This window comes from Colias eurytheme, chromosome 17 (genome assembly GCF_061535395.1).
Source record: "Colias eurytheme isolate Ceu_HAF_F1 chromosome 17, ilColEury1 Martin Lab GWU primary, whole genome shotgun sequence".
NCBI classification, from domain to species: Eukaryota; Metazoa; Arthropoda; class Insecta; order Lepidoptera; family Pieridae; genus Colias; species Colias eurytheme.
In genome coordinates, this window is record NC_142996.1 from 1,026,333 (window position 1) to 1,045,821 (window position 19,489).

A 19,489-nucleotide genomic window follows, 5' to 3' on the forward strand; every position below is an offset into this window, starting at 1 on the left:
CAGAATTAACAAGTTTCCTAAAGTTAGTTTGAACTCGCTTACTGACGAAGTTTCAAATGCATTGATAAATTAGATTATTTGTATTGGGAAAGATCGGAAACATTCGGATAAGTGATAGGATTAACTTAATTTAAAAATTAAATATTATATTGACTAACATCGACTTAAAAATCCGCAAAATGTACCTTTATAATTTAAAAAAAAAACACATTCATCATCCCTATTCCATATATTATTACATAACGAAAATACTCCATTTTCACAATTATTAAAAAAAATCTTATGATATTTGTACCGAGTCAAGTCAAGTCAAAGTCAAGAAGAATATTTTTTTAACCCCGCGTCAATTTTATATCAAAACGAAATGCGAAGAATAGAGAAACCCCGACATTTTTAGGAAAATTGATTACTTTTTATAATAAAAATGTTCGTCAAATATATATATCTATATAATATAATAACTAAATTCAGAACATTTTAATCAAAATTTTACACATTCATCATTTTAGGTCTAAACAAAAGAGATGTACAGTACATGAGCTAACACATTATAAGCTAGTGTAAACAAGTGTACATGCTTTTTAGGCGCTCTTAATAAATAAACACGACATTTTATCGTAACGTACTCGTAAGCCGCATTTCAATTAACTTACATCATGTGTAATGTCTGCGAGCTCCTTGGAACGACTTTACAGTGTACGACACGATGTTTTTTAAAAGTTTATCGTGATGGAGCTACTTTTATTAGTTGGGCAAGAAAGTGTTGTGGCTTTATTTCAGTGACCTGAAAAGTTCGCTCTTATTGTATGTTGATTGATACTAAATTATTATTTATTATTATTAATATACAAATTAGCACTTCATTATATAATTATTGTGCGACGGTCTAGAGTCTAAAATATTTAATGTAAATATCCAATATTTGTTTTCTTTCTAAACATGAAAATATGGTTGATCTACTACTTTTTTGAATGGAGCAACATTGTATAACATTTTAACTATACGTTTATTCAGGAAAAGGGTTAAGACAACACTTGATATTGATTCCGATAAATTGAACGATCAATGTTGCTTATCACGATATCGGATCAGCGTCGCATACAATGTCGTATCGGATGGTGTGAAGTGCTCTTACTCTGCAAACTTTTATGATAACATCAGGCCCGCACTTAACACTTTCGTAATTCAAGCAAACTTTGGGGTCACAACCCTTATTCCTGCTAAAAGGGGTTAAAGTCTGGCTGATGTTGTATTTTTTGACTTTAAACACAAAAAACTTTATTGTGTAGGCGTTTTTTTAATCAACGAAATATTATTATTCTAAATAGAATGTACTTAAAACATGGGAAAGGTTAGGAAAAAATTAAAAAACTATTATAAACCTGAATAAAACCGAAACGTTACATCAAAAGCTACTATCATATATTTATAAAGTACCTTTAAAAATTTATAATTTTAAACTAATTCGTATAAATACCGTAATCCAATTTAGTTACATTGAGTGCCCGGATTATGCCGTATCGAAAATTGGGCTTTAATTTCATCGTTAATCATATTTTATTCATTATCAGAATGCAATTCAGGATATATTTTAATGAGGTCGTTTGAATTTTAATACGGATTATACTCGCATTAATACCTACTTCATTAATTTTTTTTATGTTATATTTATTGCATGTAGATACGCCTACATTGTAGTAAAGATCAGTTGTTAAGATAATATATTTTATGAGCGTTTTACTGAAAATTCTTCGGTTCAACTAGGTTGTTGCATTGAAGATAAATGAAATGCTGAAATGATGAAAGCAAGTTACGCTAGAGAGAGACAATTGAACAAATGAATTTTAAAACGATATTGATTCACTACAAGTTTAAATGAATCTGAAAACTGTTTAAGAATACCTATAGTCACGCAACATTTTAATTAATTTATTTAACTATGGCATACGCCAAACTAGGTATATTATATTCTTAACTTAACACTAATCACTAAACTCTATAATATAACAACCCTGTCATAGAATATCAACTAAAGATATTTATTTACTATTCAAAATATCAAAATTTAATACTAAGTGAGGCAAGACAAATATTATGCCAAGATCTTCTAATATATAACGAAAAAAGGCTACACGAACCTTTAAGTACGTAAAGTTAGTCTAAAATAATAAGCCCTATTAACGAAAAACAACGTAGAAAATCATGCAAGATATTATACTAAAACTAGCGGTCCGCCCCGGCTTCGCCCGTGGTACATATGAAAAATAGATGTTGGCCGATTCTCAGACTTACCCGATATGAACAGAAAATTTCATGAGAATCGGTCCACCCGTTTCGGAGGAGTATGCAGACTAACATTGTGACACGAGAATTTTATATATAAAGAAGATATATTCCTCGTCTCAGGTCGATGTCAAAGTTGGAATTTATTTTTATCTCATCTTAGATACGATGTTTTTTAAAATAATTTTTCCAATCGGACCAGTAGTTCCTGAGATTAGCGCGTTCAAACAAACTCTTCAGCTTTTAAATTTTAAAGCTGAAGAGTTTGTTTGAACGCGCTAATCTCTTAAAAGCTGAAGAGTTTGTTTGAACGCGCTAATCTCAGGAACTACTGATCCGATTGGAAAAATTATTTCGTGTCGATCTATTTATCGAGGAAGGCTATAGGATATATCATCACGCTAAGGCCAACAGGAGTGGAGCAATGCGGGTAAAACCGCGGGGCGGGGTTATAATAATATATTCCTATATCTAAAAATCTATATCATCACGTAAAAGATTCATTATTAATTTATAAAATTTGTCAAGCTCCACCGAAACGAGTTCAGAGCAATTTTCCTAATTACGAAAATTCCTGATTATTATAATAATAAGGCATGTTCTGTAACTAATTCCAAATATTTCGGAAGTTGATGAGTTCATCAAATGTTGGATGTTTTAATAAGAACGTAACAATATTGTTATAAACTCAAGATATTTCTTAATCTTGTATATCTTTCTGTTTTTATAGTGTAATAATAACGTTTAATTTATGATAAGGAAATCGGTGATGGGGAAGATATAATATATAATATATATAATAAGGATAGAAAAAGGGAGATAAAAGTAAATATGTAAGACTGAGAATGACAATCAGAATAATCCACATCAGAAAATCGATGTAAGAATTATACTAATAACAGTTCCTACATAATTATAAGTATAAGAATATCCCATGACCTATCGAGCCACGTAGTTTATCTACAATGTTGAAGTTTATGGCCGTAACCACGGTATAAATGATGCCTTATTCTCTAAAAGCAGAACACAAGTTTTTAAAACAGTATTTCTCCAAAATCCAGAGCATTCATAACGGTATAGCAATTGGTACAGCAGCTTAAAACCATTCAAAATTACTCTTCCAAAATTTCAAGATACACGATTCCATACAATAGCAGGTCAAAGAATAAAAGAATAGAACTGACCTTTCGAATCTATAAGCGTATTCGGGTCAAAAGACTTCCGAGCTTAATTTCTGTCTCTATTGATTGTAAATAATGAAACAGCGCTGGGTTATTCTAGATCTGAAAGGTCAAATTATATTGGAATATGATAACTCGTCGTTAGAATTAAAAATATCTTTAGCTGTAGAAGCTTCGTTGATTGAGATCATTAGTTTAATTCAAAATGAGATGGAGGTGAAAGTTGAAACTCGTCTCTTATAAATGTTAAATAACGAAACTGTTCAGGATCATAATTTTAGGTTACTTAAGGTTTTGCAAATCAAATAAGCTTTCAAGCAAGTAATGAGTCTTCTTTGGGTTGCTTAAACGAGACTAATTTCATCTTAACAGAGAAAACAACTCTGAATTTCACGATAATATCTAGGTTTCCAAAAATTGTATCAAGTTATATTTTAATGGGTATAAATAGAGTGTATAATTAAAAACTCAGAACACTCCAATTACAGTCATTAGTAATGTTTCTGTCTTTTTCAAAATGATCTCGTATAACCCAAATGAAAACCAGTTTTCTAATAAGCGGGAAATGTTTCAAGCTTGTCCGATAATTCCTGACTTCCACCATCCTTATTGCATTGTGTTAAGGTTCATTTTCCAAAATTGTGATTTAAGAATTCCTCTGGTCTCGTTACCGGACCATTGGACGGTACGGCTCATTAATTTGGAATCTATCTAAGATAACCCTTTAAATCTTATTGGAAAAAGTTTCTTAATGATTGAGAAATAACTGAAAAGTTTAGTAGAAATTCTTTGGCGCCTTTCAATCGATATAAATGCTCTTTTGTATGCTAGATAGATAATATGGTTAATATATGGATATGCTTGCTACATTTTAAAAATTACCTGTATAATAATGTTGGGTCATGACGGTCATGAGAGAATAAAAAGTTGAAAGTTAGGCTTTTTATAGAAAGATTTTACGATACAATAATACTGCTATATGACATCATGCCCCGTCCGATTAGGGCCCTTCTGGCCTCCTCCACTCAAGTGACAGCCCAAGCCGAGGTTCGAGATCCCCGTCAAGGGGGGACGCCCTTGTGCATGTCGCTACCAGGGTGAACCTTCAGTTCACCCCCGCGTCCGCGTTAAAATGTAGAAGCCCTTCTGGCTAACATTGAGAGACACCACACAAAAAAAAATGACATCATGCTAAACCCCCCAGATCACAAGCCATCAACCAAAACCATAATATGAATAAATTTCTGCATTTAAAATTATAGTAAGTAAAATTTGCATCAAACCAATATTTTGGACCCTCGCACGTAAGACTCTAACAAAAGTAAATCCGACTCGCACTTCAAGTGAAAAGTTACGATAAAACAGTATAAAATGACTCATAATTATGTTTGAAACTGCGACGTTTCATTACACGGGGGAGACCGAATAAGTTTGGAGCAGAAAATATACTGTATAATTATGTTTTACTTATCATAGTGTACCTACTTTGCTAGCTGCGCTCCGCGGTTTCACCCGCGTGGCTCCGCTCCTGTTGGTCTTAGCGTGATGATATTATAGCCTATAGTCTTCCTCAATGAATAGGCTATCTAACACCGAAATAATTTTTCAATTCGGACCAGTTGTTCCTGAGATTAGCGCATTCAAACAAACAATCTCTTCAGCTTCATAATATTAGTATAGATATGTTTATAGTCTCTGTGGACACGAATTAACAAACAAAGATTAAATTGTATGGATAAATATTTGTATGAGATAAGTTTCAAAAGTTAAGTTTATACAAAAAAAATACGACTGCACTTTGCAATATAACGCTATGCTCAAGCTCGTCTAGACACGTCATAAAGTCACATCTTATCAAACATATAAAATAATAAACTTTCATACTCGTATAAAAATGTCATTCAAGCCACTTGCTTTAAACAAAGCTTTATTTATATTTAGAAAGAAAGAAAGAAAAAACATTTTTTTAGCGATTAAGTAACAATCTGCCCTACAATGTGATGTGGCTACCTTAAAAATTAATTATAATACATATTAAATAAACAATGTTTCAGGATCAAAAAGTAATTAATAAAGCAATCAATACAAATCATGTGTTAAACTTCAATCTTGAAATTATAACAAAACATAATATTAGTGAATCTAACAACAATCACAGGTTAATAAAATTTGAACTGATGCAATTATTATTAACTAAAATAAATAGAACACACGTAGTTTAAAATAGTCCAACGATACAGTCAAAAACCGTGTTATAGCTATGTTTACGCGAACTCTTTACTATTTATTACTCAACAAATATTTATTTTAAATCCACTCTTGTGCATGCTTCTTTTTATTTCGTTCACTCAATTTACTCTAAATTATTTGTTTGCGCTCGTAGAATTTTTAGTTTCTGGGTTAGTATATTGAACGTTTGAACTTTTACGTTATGTTAATGTTAAACTGACATCTATTCCATTTATGGTTGTTTAACCTCATTACCATATAATTAAAGTAGAAAAATTTTAACAAGATAAAACAATATTTCGTCTACGTTTTTGTGTTAATGAATAACAAATATTTAAAACGCTTAATCATAATGATTCAACTTCTTCCAAATGAATCCACAGACTTAGAAGGAGGAACCACATTTATAGAATCTTGTGTTAAACTATCAACTGCTATAACTCGAAAGCTTTTCCAGAAACAAGTAAGTTTTAACACTATTTGAATTAATCGTAGAAACGCAGTCTATTCTACCACTTAGAATACATATAAGTTTATATACCGGCTGTAATCGTTAAGTGTGGGCAGACGATTATTCCGTAACTATTACAGATATCAAAAAACTTTAAACTGATATTGAAAGTACTATACTTAATGAGTAAAATGACAATAATAACTTTTAAAAAATTAAACGCGAAATACCCAAAAATGTTACATGAAACGCTCCCATACATTTTATTTCCCATACATTTTGTGTTCAAAGCAAATGTTCGAAATGACATCCTCGTTTTGAAATACCATTGTATTCCATATCGAGCTCTATTTATGGTTTCTAATTAATAAACTTTCATTAAAATTTGCGAAGTAATTAAAGCACAAAATCCAATAAAAAAGTAAAATATTTCATCAAATGTTTGGAATAGTCATATTTCATACTAAATGTATGGAAGCGTTTGATGTAAATTTTTGGATATTTCTCGTTTTATTTTTAAAATGTAATTATCGTCATTTTACTCATTAGGTTAAGTACTTTTAATATCAGTTTAAAGTTTTTTGATATCTGCAATAGTTACGGAATAATCGCCTGTGCACACTTAACGATTACACCCTGTATGTATTCTACGTTCTATCATATGTAAATCACTCATTATAGTACAACCTAAACAAAATTATTAAACATCAACTTACCTGCGTATGTGAATAGAACATGGAGAAATTAGACACTATAACAGGAACAGGCAGTGCTATGGTAAGTACACCGGCCAACGCGCACAGAGCACCCACAAACATTCCTAGATACGTCTTCGGCGCCATGTCTCCATAGCCCACGGTTGTCATGGTAACGATGGCCCACCAGAGGCCGAGGGGGATGGACTTGAATTGATTGTCTGGATTATCCTGAAACAAAAGGTTGGTATATGAAAAGGTTTATTATTGTTTATATATATATTAATATTATAAAGCTGAAGAGTTTGTTTGCTTGAACGCGCTAATCTCAGGAACTATTGGTCCGATTTGAAAAATTATTTCGTTGTTAGATAGCCCAGTCATGGAGGAAGGCTATACGCTAAGCGTAGCGCAGCTAGTTAAGTATAATTGTAAATATTTGAAAAGTTGAAAGAAAAACAATTATAGAGCCGTGATTTGAGCCGTTCCCGTCTTTCTCAATAACAACAGCAATGCCAGAATTTGAAATTGAAATTGAGGGTACCAACGATTCAACGTCGTCCATAGATCTATTTTTTATCCTTTATTTTTTTTTAATAATGACTAGTCATATCCAATGCGGGTCCACACAGAGCGAGCAGCCTCGCGAAGCAATTGCTGCGCGAAGCAACATTCTGTGTGGACATGTCACGTGGCTTGGCCGAGGTAAAGCGCGTCCGTACGTTGAGTTGTGTTTTTCGTATTTATAAGTATTCCCTCCACGTAGGTATCGCAGTGCTACATAGTATCTAACAATGCAGATGTCGAATGTATGTTCCATTACGTGCAGAACGCAGGTGAGTCGTAAGAATAAGGTAGGTATGTGACTTGAAAAATCCGAACAAATGATTTTAGGTTTATGAGATTTGTAGAGACAATATCATTATATGTTCAACGGCATTTTATCATAGTATAAAATAATTGAATTGCTAAAGTGCCACTACTAGTACGAAACATGGCAATAGGTATATTATTATAATACCAGTTTAAAACACGCCTCGTATTGGTAAATAACGACTATAATAATTAATAACTCTTTCACACCCACTAATATCGTTAAAATCTTTTGTCATAATTCCAAAAAATATGACGTAAAATAATTTTGAGGCAAAATCATTGCATACATATTTCCTTCGCTATTTCTCTTTCTTACTTAAATAACAGCCTAAAGTTCAAAAATTAAAGTGAACTTCCAACGGTAGAGTTCAAGAAAATAATTTTAATGTTTCCGTGAAAACTATAACTTTGACAAGAAAATTCGCAATTTTCTTTATTATTGTTATGATATACTGAAAGATTTTTTTGCCTTCCTTTTTAGAATTAAATCAAGCAATGTAAGCCAACCTTTTCGATTTTTATTTCACGTCACGTATGCGGTGTGTGGAGAAACATATTATAATACTTTCATTATAATAATTCGTATACGTTTATATATTATAAAAATATCTCTAAAGAGTAAAAAATAAACAAAAAACTGTATAGGCGTAAGCAAGATTAAGTGCCTGAACTGAATTTGATTAATATTTTACAAAGAGTAGAGTGATACCTGTACGAAAAATGTCTACTTATTCTGTATATATAAAAATTTTCGGGAATTGTGTTTTGTTTTTTTCTATAAAATAAAATAAAAATCTGTATGACGCTCTGGCTCTCTTGCTAGGCATAGCCTGTGTAAAAACGGCAATTTTCTCAATTCATAGCATATTATATCTTTTATGTCACCTATATCCAAAAGAAAAAGGCCCTTCATCAGCAAATACTATCAAATCAAATAACATAAGCACACGTGCATTTCTGACCTCAATATACTGTAACGTGACACAACAGACCTCCGAAACGGTCCTAAGGGGATTTCGCATTAGCTTACTAAGGCCCTTTCATAACTACCGAGAAATGAGCTGCAATATTTTTACGTGAAATTTTATTCGGTCTTTTTTAACGAAACTGACTCAACTTTTTAGAGATGATAACATTATTATGATTAAGTATTATTTTTAGTATTTTTTTCTCTATTCATTTGATTTGTAGAATTCTCTCAAACTCAAACTCAAACATTTATTTAATCAATTAGACTTCTTCGAGAAGCACTTTTGAATCGTCCTGTTTTTATATATTCTTAACATTTACCACCGATTCGGAAAGCAGTATCTATGGAGAAGAACCGGCAAGAAACTCCGTAGTTGCTCTTTTTAATAATGTCAGTATTACAATTTAATTACAAAATATGTAACTGTATATTTTCATAATATGCCAAAGAACTGTCCTCTAAAATGGTTATCATAATTTCAATCTTCATGTAGTAGAGAAGATTTGTCTCTCTACGTATTCTCTACCTAGAGTCTAAACGAAAACATAATATTGGTCAAAATATAGACATACAAGTAATATACATATTTCACCCTAGCACAACAAAATATAACACATAATATTTACCAATTCAATTATAATCCACACCAAAAATACTAAGACCCCTTTAACCACTACACAAAGAGTTATCACGGTTCTTCAAAACCAGTTCAACCAACCCTGTAGGTATACAAGTGCGCCATAGGCAAGGTTTTCTAATTCCCACAAAATATATAAAAACTCCCCAACTTGTTATCGAATTCTGACCCTATTTTGTTCCCTTGCTCCCTTACAATGGGACAAGGGTCATTTTGTTTTAGTGTTCCGCTCTTCAAGGGATATTTAGATCCGTTTGCTTGTAGCTTGAGATATTCCTAAAGTATAAAATATTGTTTATTTCTTCTGATCTGTACTGAAATCATGTTTTGATAAAATTATTATGAAGTATACATTCTCAAGTAATTAATACCTACTGTCCAAGTTTGTTTGTTTGGTTGAATGCGCTAATCTAAAGAACTACGTCTCCGATTTGAAAAATTATTTCAATGTTTGATAGACGAGGAAGGAGGAGGCTAAAATATCACCAATCGTCACGCTTAGACCAATAGAAGCGGATCAAGGGGGGTAAAAGGGCGAGGCACAGCTAGTTTTAGGATATGTATTATCATTTATCACGAACGTTTTAAAACTCATTCATTTTATAGATGATTTTTGTTATAAAGTCTGAACTCCTTCTCTAAAAATATATACGTTATAGCAATATAATATAGAAGTATCTATGAATGTATGAAAACTACAAGAAATTGAGCAAATTGTTTGAATGAATATTCAAATATGTGACCGCAATTATGTAAATCTTTGCCTCCAAGTTGCTGTGATGCAATTATACTCATTATTCCAACTGCATAAAGGCGAAAATGTAATGCAACATTCAATGATCCGGCCAGATGTTTACAAAACTTCCTTTTCACGAGGCTTTGCATGTAGAATACGTGTAAAAATATTATTTCATCGGATTATAGGTTGATCTTAACTTTGTGTAGAGTGGAGTCGGAATATTTGAAATTTTAATTTTCAGATGGAAGCTTTTGTTACTTTTACAAAGTATTTTTACGTTTTTACAAATCAAGATGGTTATGCTAGAAGACTCTTAGATAAAAATGTAATATTATAATACATAGAGAATTATTTAGATTATGTAAACTAGACAAGTTAATACCAGTGTGCGTGGATAAAATTATTTTTTATTTTAATAACTTTTCCTGTTCATTATAATTTATTGACTACTAGCTTTCCGCCCGCGGCTTCGCCCGTGTTTTCAAAGAAAAACCCGTTCCCGTAGGATTTCCGGGATAAAACCTATCCTATGTGCTTTCTCGGGTATCAAAATATCTCTATACCAAATTTCATGCAAATTGGTTCAGTAGTTAAGGCGTGATTGAGTAACAGACAGACAGACAGAGTTACTTTCGCATTTATAATATTATAGTATGGATTATAAGAACACATACAGGACATTTGTGAAAATATGACATTAATTTTAAAATAGGTGGTCGACAGCACAGACACATACACACGCACAAATACACATAACTTTTTGTTAATCAACACGACACCAATTTTCAAAATGGTGGTCGACCCAACCCGTATCGTTATTACGAAGGAAAATTGTATATAGCAAAGATAATTTCAAGTCGTATTAGTTATAACGAGACGCAGGTGACACTGATGTATGTAAGTCGGTAATTGACGGTGAAAAATATGCCGCCATTTATTAGACATAAGAAAGGAAAGTCGAGCAAGATATTCGAACATGTGACTGGTTCTTTGGATAATTTTGAAGCAGATATTTTTCCTTTTTATAGTAAATTTAAACGACTTTGTATTTATATAGATACCTTATAAAATAATAATATTCATTATGAGGTTTTTATATAGATTAGGATGAAAATCCTTTTGTTTGACATTGAGATAATATTAATATGGAGTCGATACCGCCTACACCACTTATGTTCTACTCAACATACGTCATGTGGCGTAACTGCACTCAGTCGCTTGCTCGCTCATTGGCGCGAACGTCACGCTCATTTTTTATTTGTTTTAAAGTGAAACGCATCAAATATGCCTACGTGTGTGTTACGATATTGCACAAATAATACAAATAATACGGAAAAGTGTAAAGGAATAACTTTTCAATCAGTAAGTAACTAGATAATAATTTTTAAAACAAGTTAGAACAAAATTTTTGGCGGGCGACATTTTGCGTCATTTGTCATAGATTAAAAATTTAAGATATGACATTGGGCATGAAATAAGTGTTGTTAGTAATATTTGCTGGCGTATATTTTTATAGTATAAAATAATAATTTTACATATTTAGAAAAGCATAGACTGGTTGTTAATTGAAAAAAGGTGAAATCATGAAATATGAAAATCAATTACTTAATCACCAATTTTTTTTTTGTTAATTGATTTTAATCAATTTTAATTGATATTGTATAAGCTACTGACTTGAACGTATAATTGAATTATTATTTATTTATCTACACTAATATTATAAAGAGGAAAACTTTGTTTGTTTGTTTGATTGTAATAAATAGGCTCATAAACTATTGGACCGATTTTGATGAAATTTGGCACAGACAATCTTTAGACCCTGAGAAAAAACATAGGCTACTTTTTATTGCGAAATATGTACCACGGGCGAAGCCGGGGCGGACCGCTAGTTCAGATTAATATTTTTTCTATTCAAGGTTTCCATGTCTGGGCCGTGAAGAAAGGGAAAAATGGGTAAAATTTGTCCAAAACAACCGCAGTGAAGAAACCTGGTTACCATCCGATAGAACTTGCGTCTGTTCATTGCATTTTCGCGATGAGGATAAATATACCACAAAAGCGGGAAGGCGTATTCTAAAGAAGTCTGCTATTCCTTGTATTGATGTTAGTAATAATAATAAAATTTTACGGATTTGTATAACAAATAAAATATTATTTTAGCCATCACTAACATTATTATTATTATATTTATTTTAGCCGAAGGTGTGCTACAATAGTACTAGAACAATACAAGTAATTTCTGAGCCGGGAACATGTTCTGAGGATGATGAACTAAATATAAATAAACACAATTTTTACACGGCTTTTATTTTTTTTCTAAAAAAGGCTCAATTTGTAAGGAATGAAACTTCCCATAGCCCTGACTGAACCTCCTCATCCTATATTATATGCCAGATATTGTTAGCCCCGCGTAGTAAAGTCAGTATAAATCTAAAATAAATATTAAGTAAGTACAAAGAAAATTTCAAGTCAACGTGCATGTAAGGAGTGGCACCCAATAAAATAGACAGAAAGAAACAAAGTGTCGCCTCTATAGCGGTGAGTCAGTGACATCGCATAATCTATGACTGTCTAGCCGTCATTCGCGCGCCCCGCGCCGCCATCTTGGCGCACAGATTTTGTTCGTGGTGTCTGCTCCATAATAGTATTATCTCAATGTTGTTTGATACACATTTTTATTGATGTATGAAGTCACTCTACTTTGTTTTCCTATATTTTGGTTTCAATATCTTAGCCCAGAAATTAAGATTTTTAAGCTATTGCATAGCTTCTATCGCGGTCCTTGAGCGCGGGGACCGAATCCAGAAATTCCGTAACGAAAAAACCTCACGCTCCCCACTCCGACGGGCACGGAGGTGTGGCTTGAAGGCATAGCATGCAATAGCTTTACCGCGGCAGTCCCCGAGTGCCACACGTCTTTTTTTAATTTCTAGCGATAATCTAGAAGGTAAAATCTTCAATGTTTCTTATTAAAATCGTAACAAATAGGTGTTCAACGTTTCACATCGTAATGTAAAAATGAACCTTCATTTTATTGAATTCGCTATCAGCCTTCCTTATAAATCCATTTTAATCCTGAGTTAAATCTAGCACTACAATACCTGACCTTTGAAGCTAGAAAATAAATTGAACTTCAATATGAATATCCAACAGTTGTTGTATTTTGAAGTAGAATCCTGCTCCATATTTTATTTCGTTCGGAAATGAAAACATGCGATAGAAATTTCCCTGAATATTAAATATAGATGCACTACCAATATGAATAATTTGAAAGCAATGTGCTTTTATCAAGATTCCACTAGAAAGAAGGAATTGTGGAAATATTATGTACTAGCTTTCCGCCTGCGGCTTCGCCCGCGTTTTCAAAGAAAAACCGCATAGTTCCCGTTCCCGTGGGATTTCCGGGATAAAACCTAGCCTATGTTACTCGTGGATAATGTAGCTTTCGAATGGTGAAAGAATTTTTAAAATCGGTCCAGTAGTTTATGAGCCTATTCATTGCAATCAAACAAACAAACAAAGTTTTCCTCTTTATAATATTAGTGTAGACTAGCTTACCACCCGCGGCTTCGCCCGCTTTGTCTAAAACCTAATAAATTATATACTAAAACCTTCCTCTGGAATTATTCTATCTATTAAAACCGCATCAAAATCTGTTGCGTAGTTTTAAAGATTTAAGCATACAAAGGGACATAGGGACAGAGAAAGCGACTTTGTTTTATACTATGTAGTGATTGTATGGACTTGTTATTTAATGTCTTCTCTTACTTGGTTTATCATAAATAATAAATGTAAGTAAAAGATTAGCCAATCTAATAAATGTAATGAATGAGAAAGTTTCAAAGTATCTGTAATGTATAAATGGATGTTTGTTACTCTTTTACATAAAAACTGTCCAGTTACTCGATTCGTTCCGGGTTATTAACTAAAAAAAATAACTTATGGCACTTAGGAATAATGTTCGTTTGTAGATATTTATTATTTAAGTGGTTACAGATATTAACTCTATAAGTTATCTCTGTCCTGACTTTTTCTATATATTCCTACAAACAACTTTTTTAACCCAATTATTTATATGAATCAATCATCAACATATTATTATTATTAAAACAAAAAGCCAACAGCAATTTTTAATATTAATAACTTTTTGGCGCCAATTTTTATTTACTTTTCGATGCATACACTCGATAAACAAAGCTCTCCTTTCGCAGTCAGATATAAATATTAAGCTACATACCTGTGACTTCTCCGCATAATACACCAAGCTTGCAAAGATGACGATGCCCAGTACAAGAAAAAACACCAAAAGCGTCAGTTCCTTAGCCGACGCCTTGAAGGTATGGACCAGGATCTTCAACCCTGGACTGTGCCTCGTCAGCTTGAACAGCCTCAGGATCTTGATAATGGATATGAACTCCAGAATATCCGCTTTGTCTATATTTCTCCTGACCACTGTCAATTGTACTACCACGTCCATGTAAAAACTTAATGTTGATAAGAAGTCTATTATGTTGACTGGGGATTTGACAAACTCGATTATGTTTGGCGCCACCTGTAACAAAAATATAGAAATTAGGTAAATGTTGTAAATTTTAAAGTCATGATATGACAAGAAAAGTGTTTTTGTAGGTAGTATTTTTAGTGCTTCTTTAAGGAAAATCTTTTAATTGCCTTACTTTTAATTAATAATTAATGAATTGATTACATATACGGGAAACTTGACGATAAAAATTGTTCAACTACTACATTTCATCATTTTTCATACATTTGATTTGTTCAATGTACATATAAATAGTTCATCAGTTTGAGGTTTTTCTCTCTAGCATATAAAAAATCCTTTATAAGCAAAATGTGTTTATCTATCCTTATAAGCTCCAAAAAAGTGGCATTTAAAATGTTACGGTTTATTTTATTTCCGCTGTTACGAGATGATAAAAATATCAAATAGCAAGTCTAGACTTTATTTGCTAGTCTAGTGACTACCCGTAAAAATAAATATGTTCTAGCACATAAAACAAACAGTGGATATTGTAGTAAATGTTATGAAGATTAAATAGTTTGTGAAAATTGTACACAAAATAAATTGTATATGAAATTTCAGTTTTTTTACTTTTAACAGTAACTTTATTGAAGTGAAACTTCTTTATCGGGGTTGGAAAAAAAAATAGTGTAACATTTTTTTGTTACGCGTGACATTTTTCCGTTACGCGCCATCTTTTTCTTATCCCTACCACGCGTGATTCGACGTATTTCTGTAAAGTTGCATATAGTAAATTATTTTTTGAAAAAATAAGGTCATAAAGAAGTTTCACTTTTTTTTTACTTAGGTATATAAATCGATTGCAAATAAATTTATTCGTTATTTGCTGAATTTTATGTGATTGCAGTTATAGAGAATACAATTTGATCTTTATTATGCGACAGGGAAAAGATTAACGTTATATTATCCACGTTATATTTTTATCTATCAGCCATCTCCCTAAGTTAAAGGAGTATGTGTCTGTAAAAAAACCCGATCAATTGAGTATGTTTTACACGATTTTTATAGGATTTAAAATATTGTCATTTGTTATGTGATGTGATGTAGAAATTTACTTTTATCTAGTTTTGCATCAAACTTAATTTAAATAAAAAGGCTCTACCAATCGGCTATGCTACGCTAGAGGCTGTTCTGAAGTTAGTTTTTCACTTTTTCAACAAAAATCAAATTGTTCTGGCAATATCCCAGGAAAGGTGTTTTGTTTGGAATTCATAGTAGAGTGTTATTGCTATACCGTGACTCGGCTGAACTCGCGGATATCGAAGTTATTTAGAACTTCAGTTTTGCTCGCATTTTGTTTAGGATAGAATTTTATTGGTTCTAGAAGAGCAATATGAATGGGTATAGGTATCGATAATTTTATTAAAATCGTGAATACTTTAATTATTATTATTTAGGTAATATCACTACTAAGCAAAGTCGCTTTCTCTGTCCCTGTGTCCCTTTGTATGCTTAAATCTTTAAAACTACGCAACGGATTTTGAAGCGGTTTTTTTTTAAATAGAGTGATTCAAGATGAAGGTTTAAGTATATAATTTATTAGGATTTGGACATAGCGGGCGAAGCCGCGGGCGGTAATTACTAGTTTTATAATAAAACACTTAACATTTACAACCTTCCAATAGTCAGAACTAGACAAAATTTAAATGGGTAACTGGAAAGCACTCTTTCAAATAAAAAAGGAACATCAAAATTGGTTCACCTGGACGAGTGTACCTCCTCGTTTTTTAAGTCGGTTGAAAAAACTGTAAAAAAAGACTGAAGTATCTAAATATCAGCAGTTTGTTTGTTTTTGCGACTAACAGGGATTAATATTGTACACGCGATAATTTGTAAAATGTGTGTATGTTGGGCACTATATTACCCGAAAATAATATAACTGATGTTGACGAAAAATGGCAATGAAATAGATTTTTTTACCAGATGAACACATTACATTAGCTGCTTAAGAAATACTAATATTTGCCCGCGGGTTCGTCTGGCAAACCACATGACACAGCTAGTTCTATTAATTATTACGTGTGAATCCATAGCGCTTAAACTATCATCACAACCAAGATAACAACCATACGTGTCAAATCGTTAACCTCAAAGTCGGTTAAACGTCATTTTAATCAGATTACCAGTGTTCCCAGAATTTCACGCAAAACACAAACTTATAGACGGCAAACCAAAAGCTGCCTTACCGTATTAAGGCGTAGATAACGAGGGAGTGATTAGGTTAGAAGCATAAAGGGCTCTTCAGACCGGAATCGTTTATACATTAGCATAGAAATGAGATTGTTACAGAAAATTGTAAAAACAAATCTGGTTTGGGGTGATCTAAGGGTCTTTTTGGTGCATTGTATTTTTTTGAAGCAAGCAATTGTTTACGTTTACGCGTACGTAACTACACCTATTATTAAAATGTGAGTTAAGTTTTATTTAATTGGTGCATAGTGCGTGTATCTTTGTATTTTCTCAATTATAATATAGATATGGATAGCTGGTCTTATTACTATAATATGTTTGTGTATATCGGCCAAAGGCGGCTAGATCAATTTTAACATTTGCAATAAGAGTATTATGAATAATTTTCAAGCCTATAATACGCAGTTGTATATAGGCTTCCATGTCTTCTTCTATTTTAGATTACTATAGTCTTCAGGCACATTTTATTAGTGACAAAATAAAAACGCGGAGTTTTTTCCCTCCGTGTGATATCCCGGATATCACAAGAACCACAGGAGTGGGATAATGGAGGATTTAATATCCGGGAACATTAATTGTTACAGCGGCCAACGTTTCCACAGCCTATTCTTACCGTTACTTATCGAGATTTCGGTTACAGATAACTGACAGCCCTAGGGGATTAGGGCTGCCCAAGTTTTTATTTTGGTCCAGTTACGTTAATTAATTTGAGATAAAATTTCAATACTATTTTTAACATATATTTTTAAATTGAATCATTTTTTAAAGTGATCAGGCTAAACTTTCAAGTATTATGTATTAAATATTCTCTTTGAAAAATTTATTATTAAATAAAAGATTCGTCGAAATAAAATATTATACTTTTGATATGAAATTTGAGCAATAAAACTAAAACACTATGTTAGAAGAAGTTGTATGTAAACAGTGCTTTTCAGAGCAAAAACTTGAAACCCAATCGACTCGAACTAATAGCCTTTTTTCAGCGGAACAAAATAAAAATGGAGTAAGTTATTTCAGTATTGTTATTTTTTATTTCTTTTGTATCCAGGCTTTGTAATTGTGTTGTATTTTATCCGGCAGTTCAAAAACAGCTTGGTAATTCAAAATGAGATGTATTGAGTACAGTTTCAACGATGATTTAAAAATAAAGATCCTTTACGTCCTATTCCTGACTACATCCTTCCCTGTCTGAAGAAACATTTGCGTCTATTTATATTGCTTTAATTATTATTATCTATCTTATATGCATATTTAATAACTTAATTTATAATACTGGATAATAAATAAGAGAGACATCTGTTTCACTCAAATTCTAATTATATTAAATTCTAAACCATCGCTCACTTGTTTTAAATATTTAATCACATGTTAATCTAATGTCTAGTCTATCCCAAAATGAACACGAACATACTTTCACTTCGAACTCGGCGACATGTCACGAAAAAGTTTAAAATTCCAACCCTATATATAATCGATTTAAATACGACTATACTGTGACAAATATATTCGCTTCTCTTTGTCAAATCGTTTAAGCGAATGAATCGAATTCCAAAGGTAGGAGCTATTTGAGATAAGCTTCTGAAATCGGACTACATCACATGACTAAATAATTGAATTTGATTTTAAAATAAATAAGATTATTTGATTCGGTAAACAATTTGACCTCTCTGTTATACGATACTGGGACAAAGATAGACCTTTAACCATTGATTAAACGAAATGAGCTAAAATTTTGGATTTTTATAGAAAAAGAGAATTACTTTAAAATTCAAGCTAAATTGCAAAATCAGTTCTTGACATCGAAATATTTTTCTTATATTATATTGTTTTAAAAAAACATATTCTAAAACACTGGTGAATGGCCGTGTAAAAGAAAATGAATCCCCATGAGGAGTTAACAATTGCATTTCGAGTGTTTCAATGACGCCTTTTCTTTATAGAAAGTGATCAGCCTTCTGATGGTAGTTTATTTATTTAGCACCAGATGGGTTTGAATTTAGGACTTATCTGTTATCACTTATAAAGATTTCACAGACATATTATATTTAGAAACCCGAAAATAAATAAATATAGCATATGTCACTCAGAAAATTAATAATTATATAGCACTCTAATTTTGAAAGAATAGCAAGTGACTTTTGTACAAATAGAAAATAAAACCTATACTTTCTATAATATTAGTAGAGAAAATCTTTTCGCTTTCTTAAATTAGTGGATAAGTTTAGATAAATGGATATTACATAAGAATAAAATAGTTAGCCCGGATAAAACCAGGACGAATAGAAATATCCGTAGACCATTTTAATGTATTTCAAGGTTTGAATCGAATAACCATTTACTGAATTAAATTTGAATTTGTATTTGAAATAAATGGAGGAAACTTTCAGATACGAATGTTTTATTTAAATTAAATCTACAAAGCGGAGGCTTTTCGTTAAAATAGTTTTGTAATCATGTAAAATAACTAAGTCGAGTAAGTAATGGATTTTAGAATTTATATCCGTGTCTTCTATTAAAGTTTTAAGCTATTGCATAGCTTCTATCGCGGGCCTTGAGCGCGGGGACCGAATCCAGAAATTCCGTAACAAAAAACCTCACGCTCCCCACTCCGACGGGCACGGAGGTGTGGCTTGAAGGCAGTCCCCGAGTGCCACACGTCTTTTTTATTTTATCCTTTTTATACATAAGTAGCTGTGGC

The 19,489-nt window shown here is 32.1% G+C and overlaps 1 protein-coding gene across 1 annotated transcript in view; it reads right to left on the bottom strand.

Annotated features, from left to right (window-relative positions):
• LOC149900973 (potassium voltage-gated channel protein Shaw-like) overlaps positions 1–19,489 on the bottom strand; it is a 147,988-nt gene that overhangs the window by 20,575 nt on the left and 107,924 nt on the right. Inside the window, exons 6-7 of the mRNA XM_090111983.1 lie at positions 14,299–14,613; positions 6,861–7,070 (exon numbers count right to left, since the gene is read on the bottom strand). Coding sequence (XP_089968109.1) covers positions 6,861–7,070; positions 14,299–14,613 — 525 coding nt within the window. The remainder of the gene's footprint in view (positions 1–6,860; positions 7,071–14,298; positions 14,614–19,489) is intronic.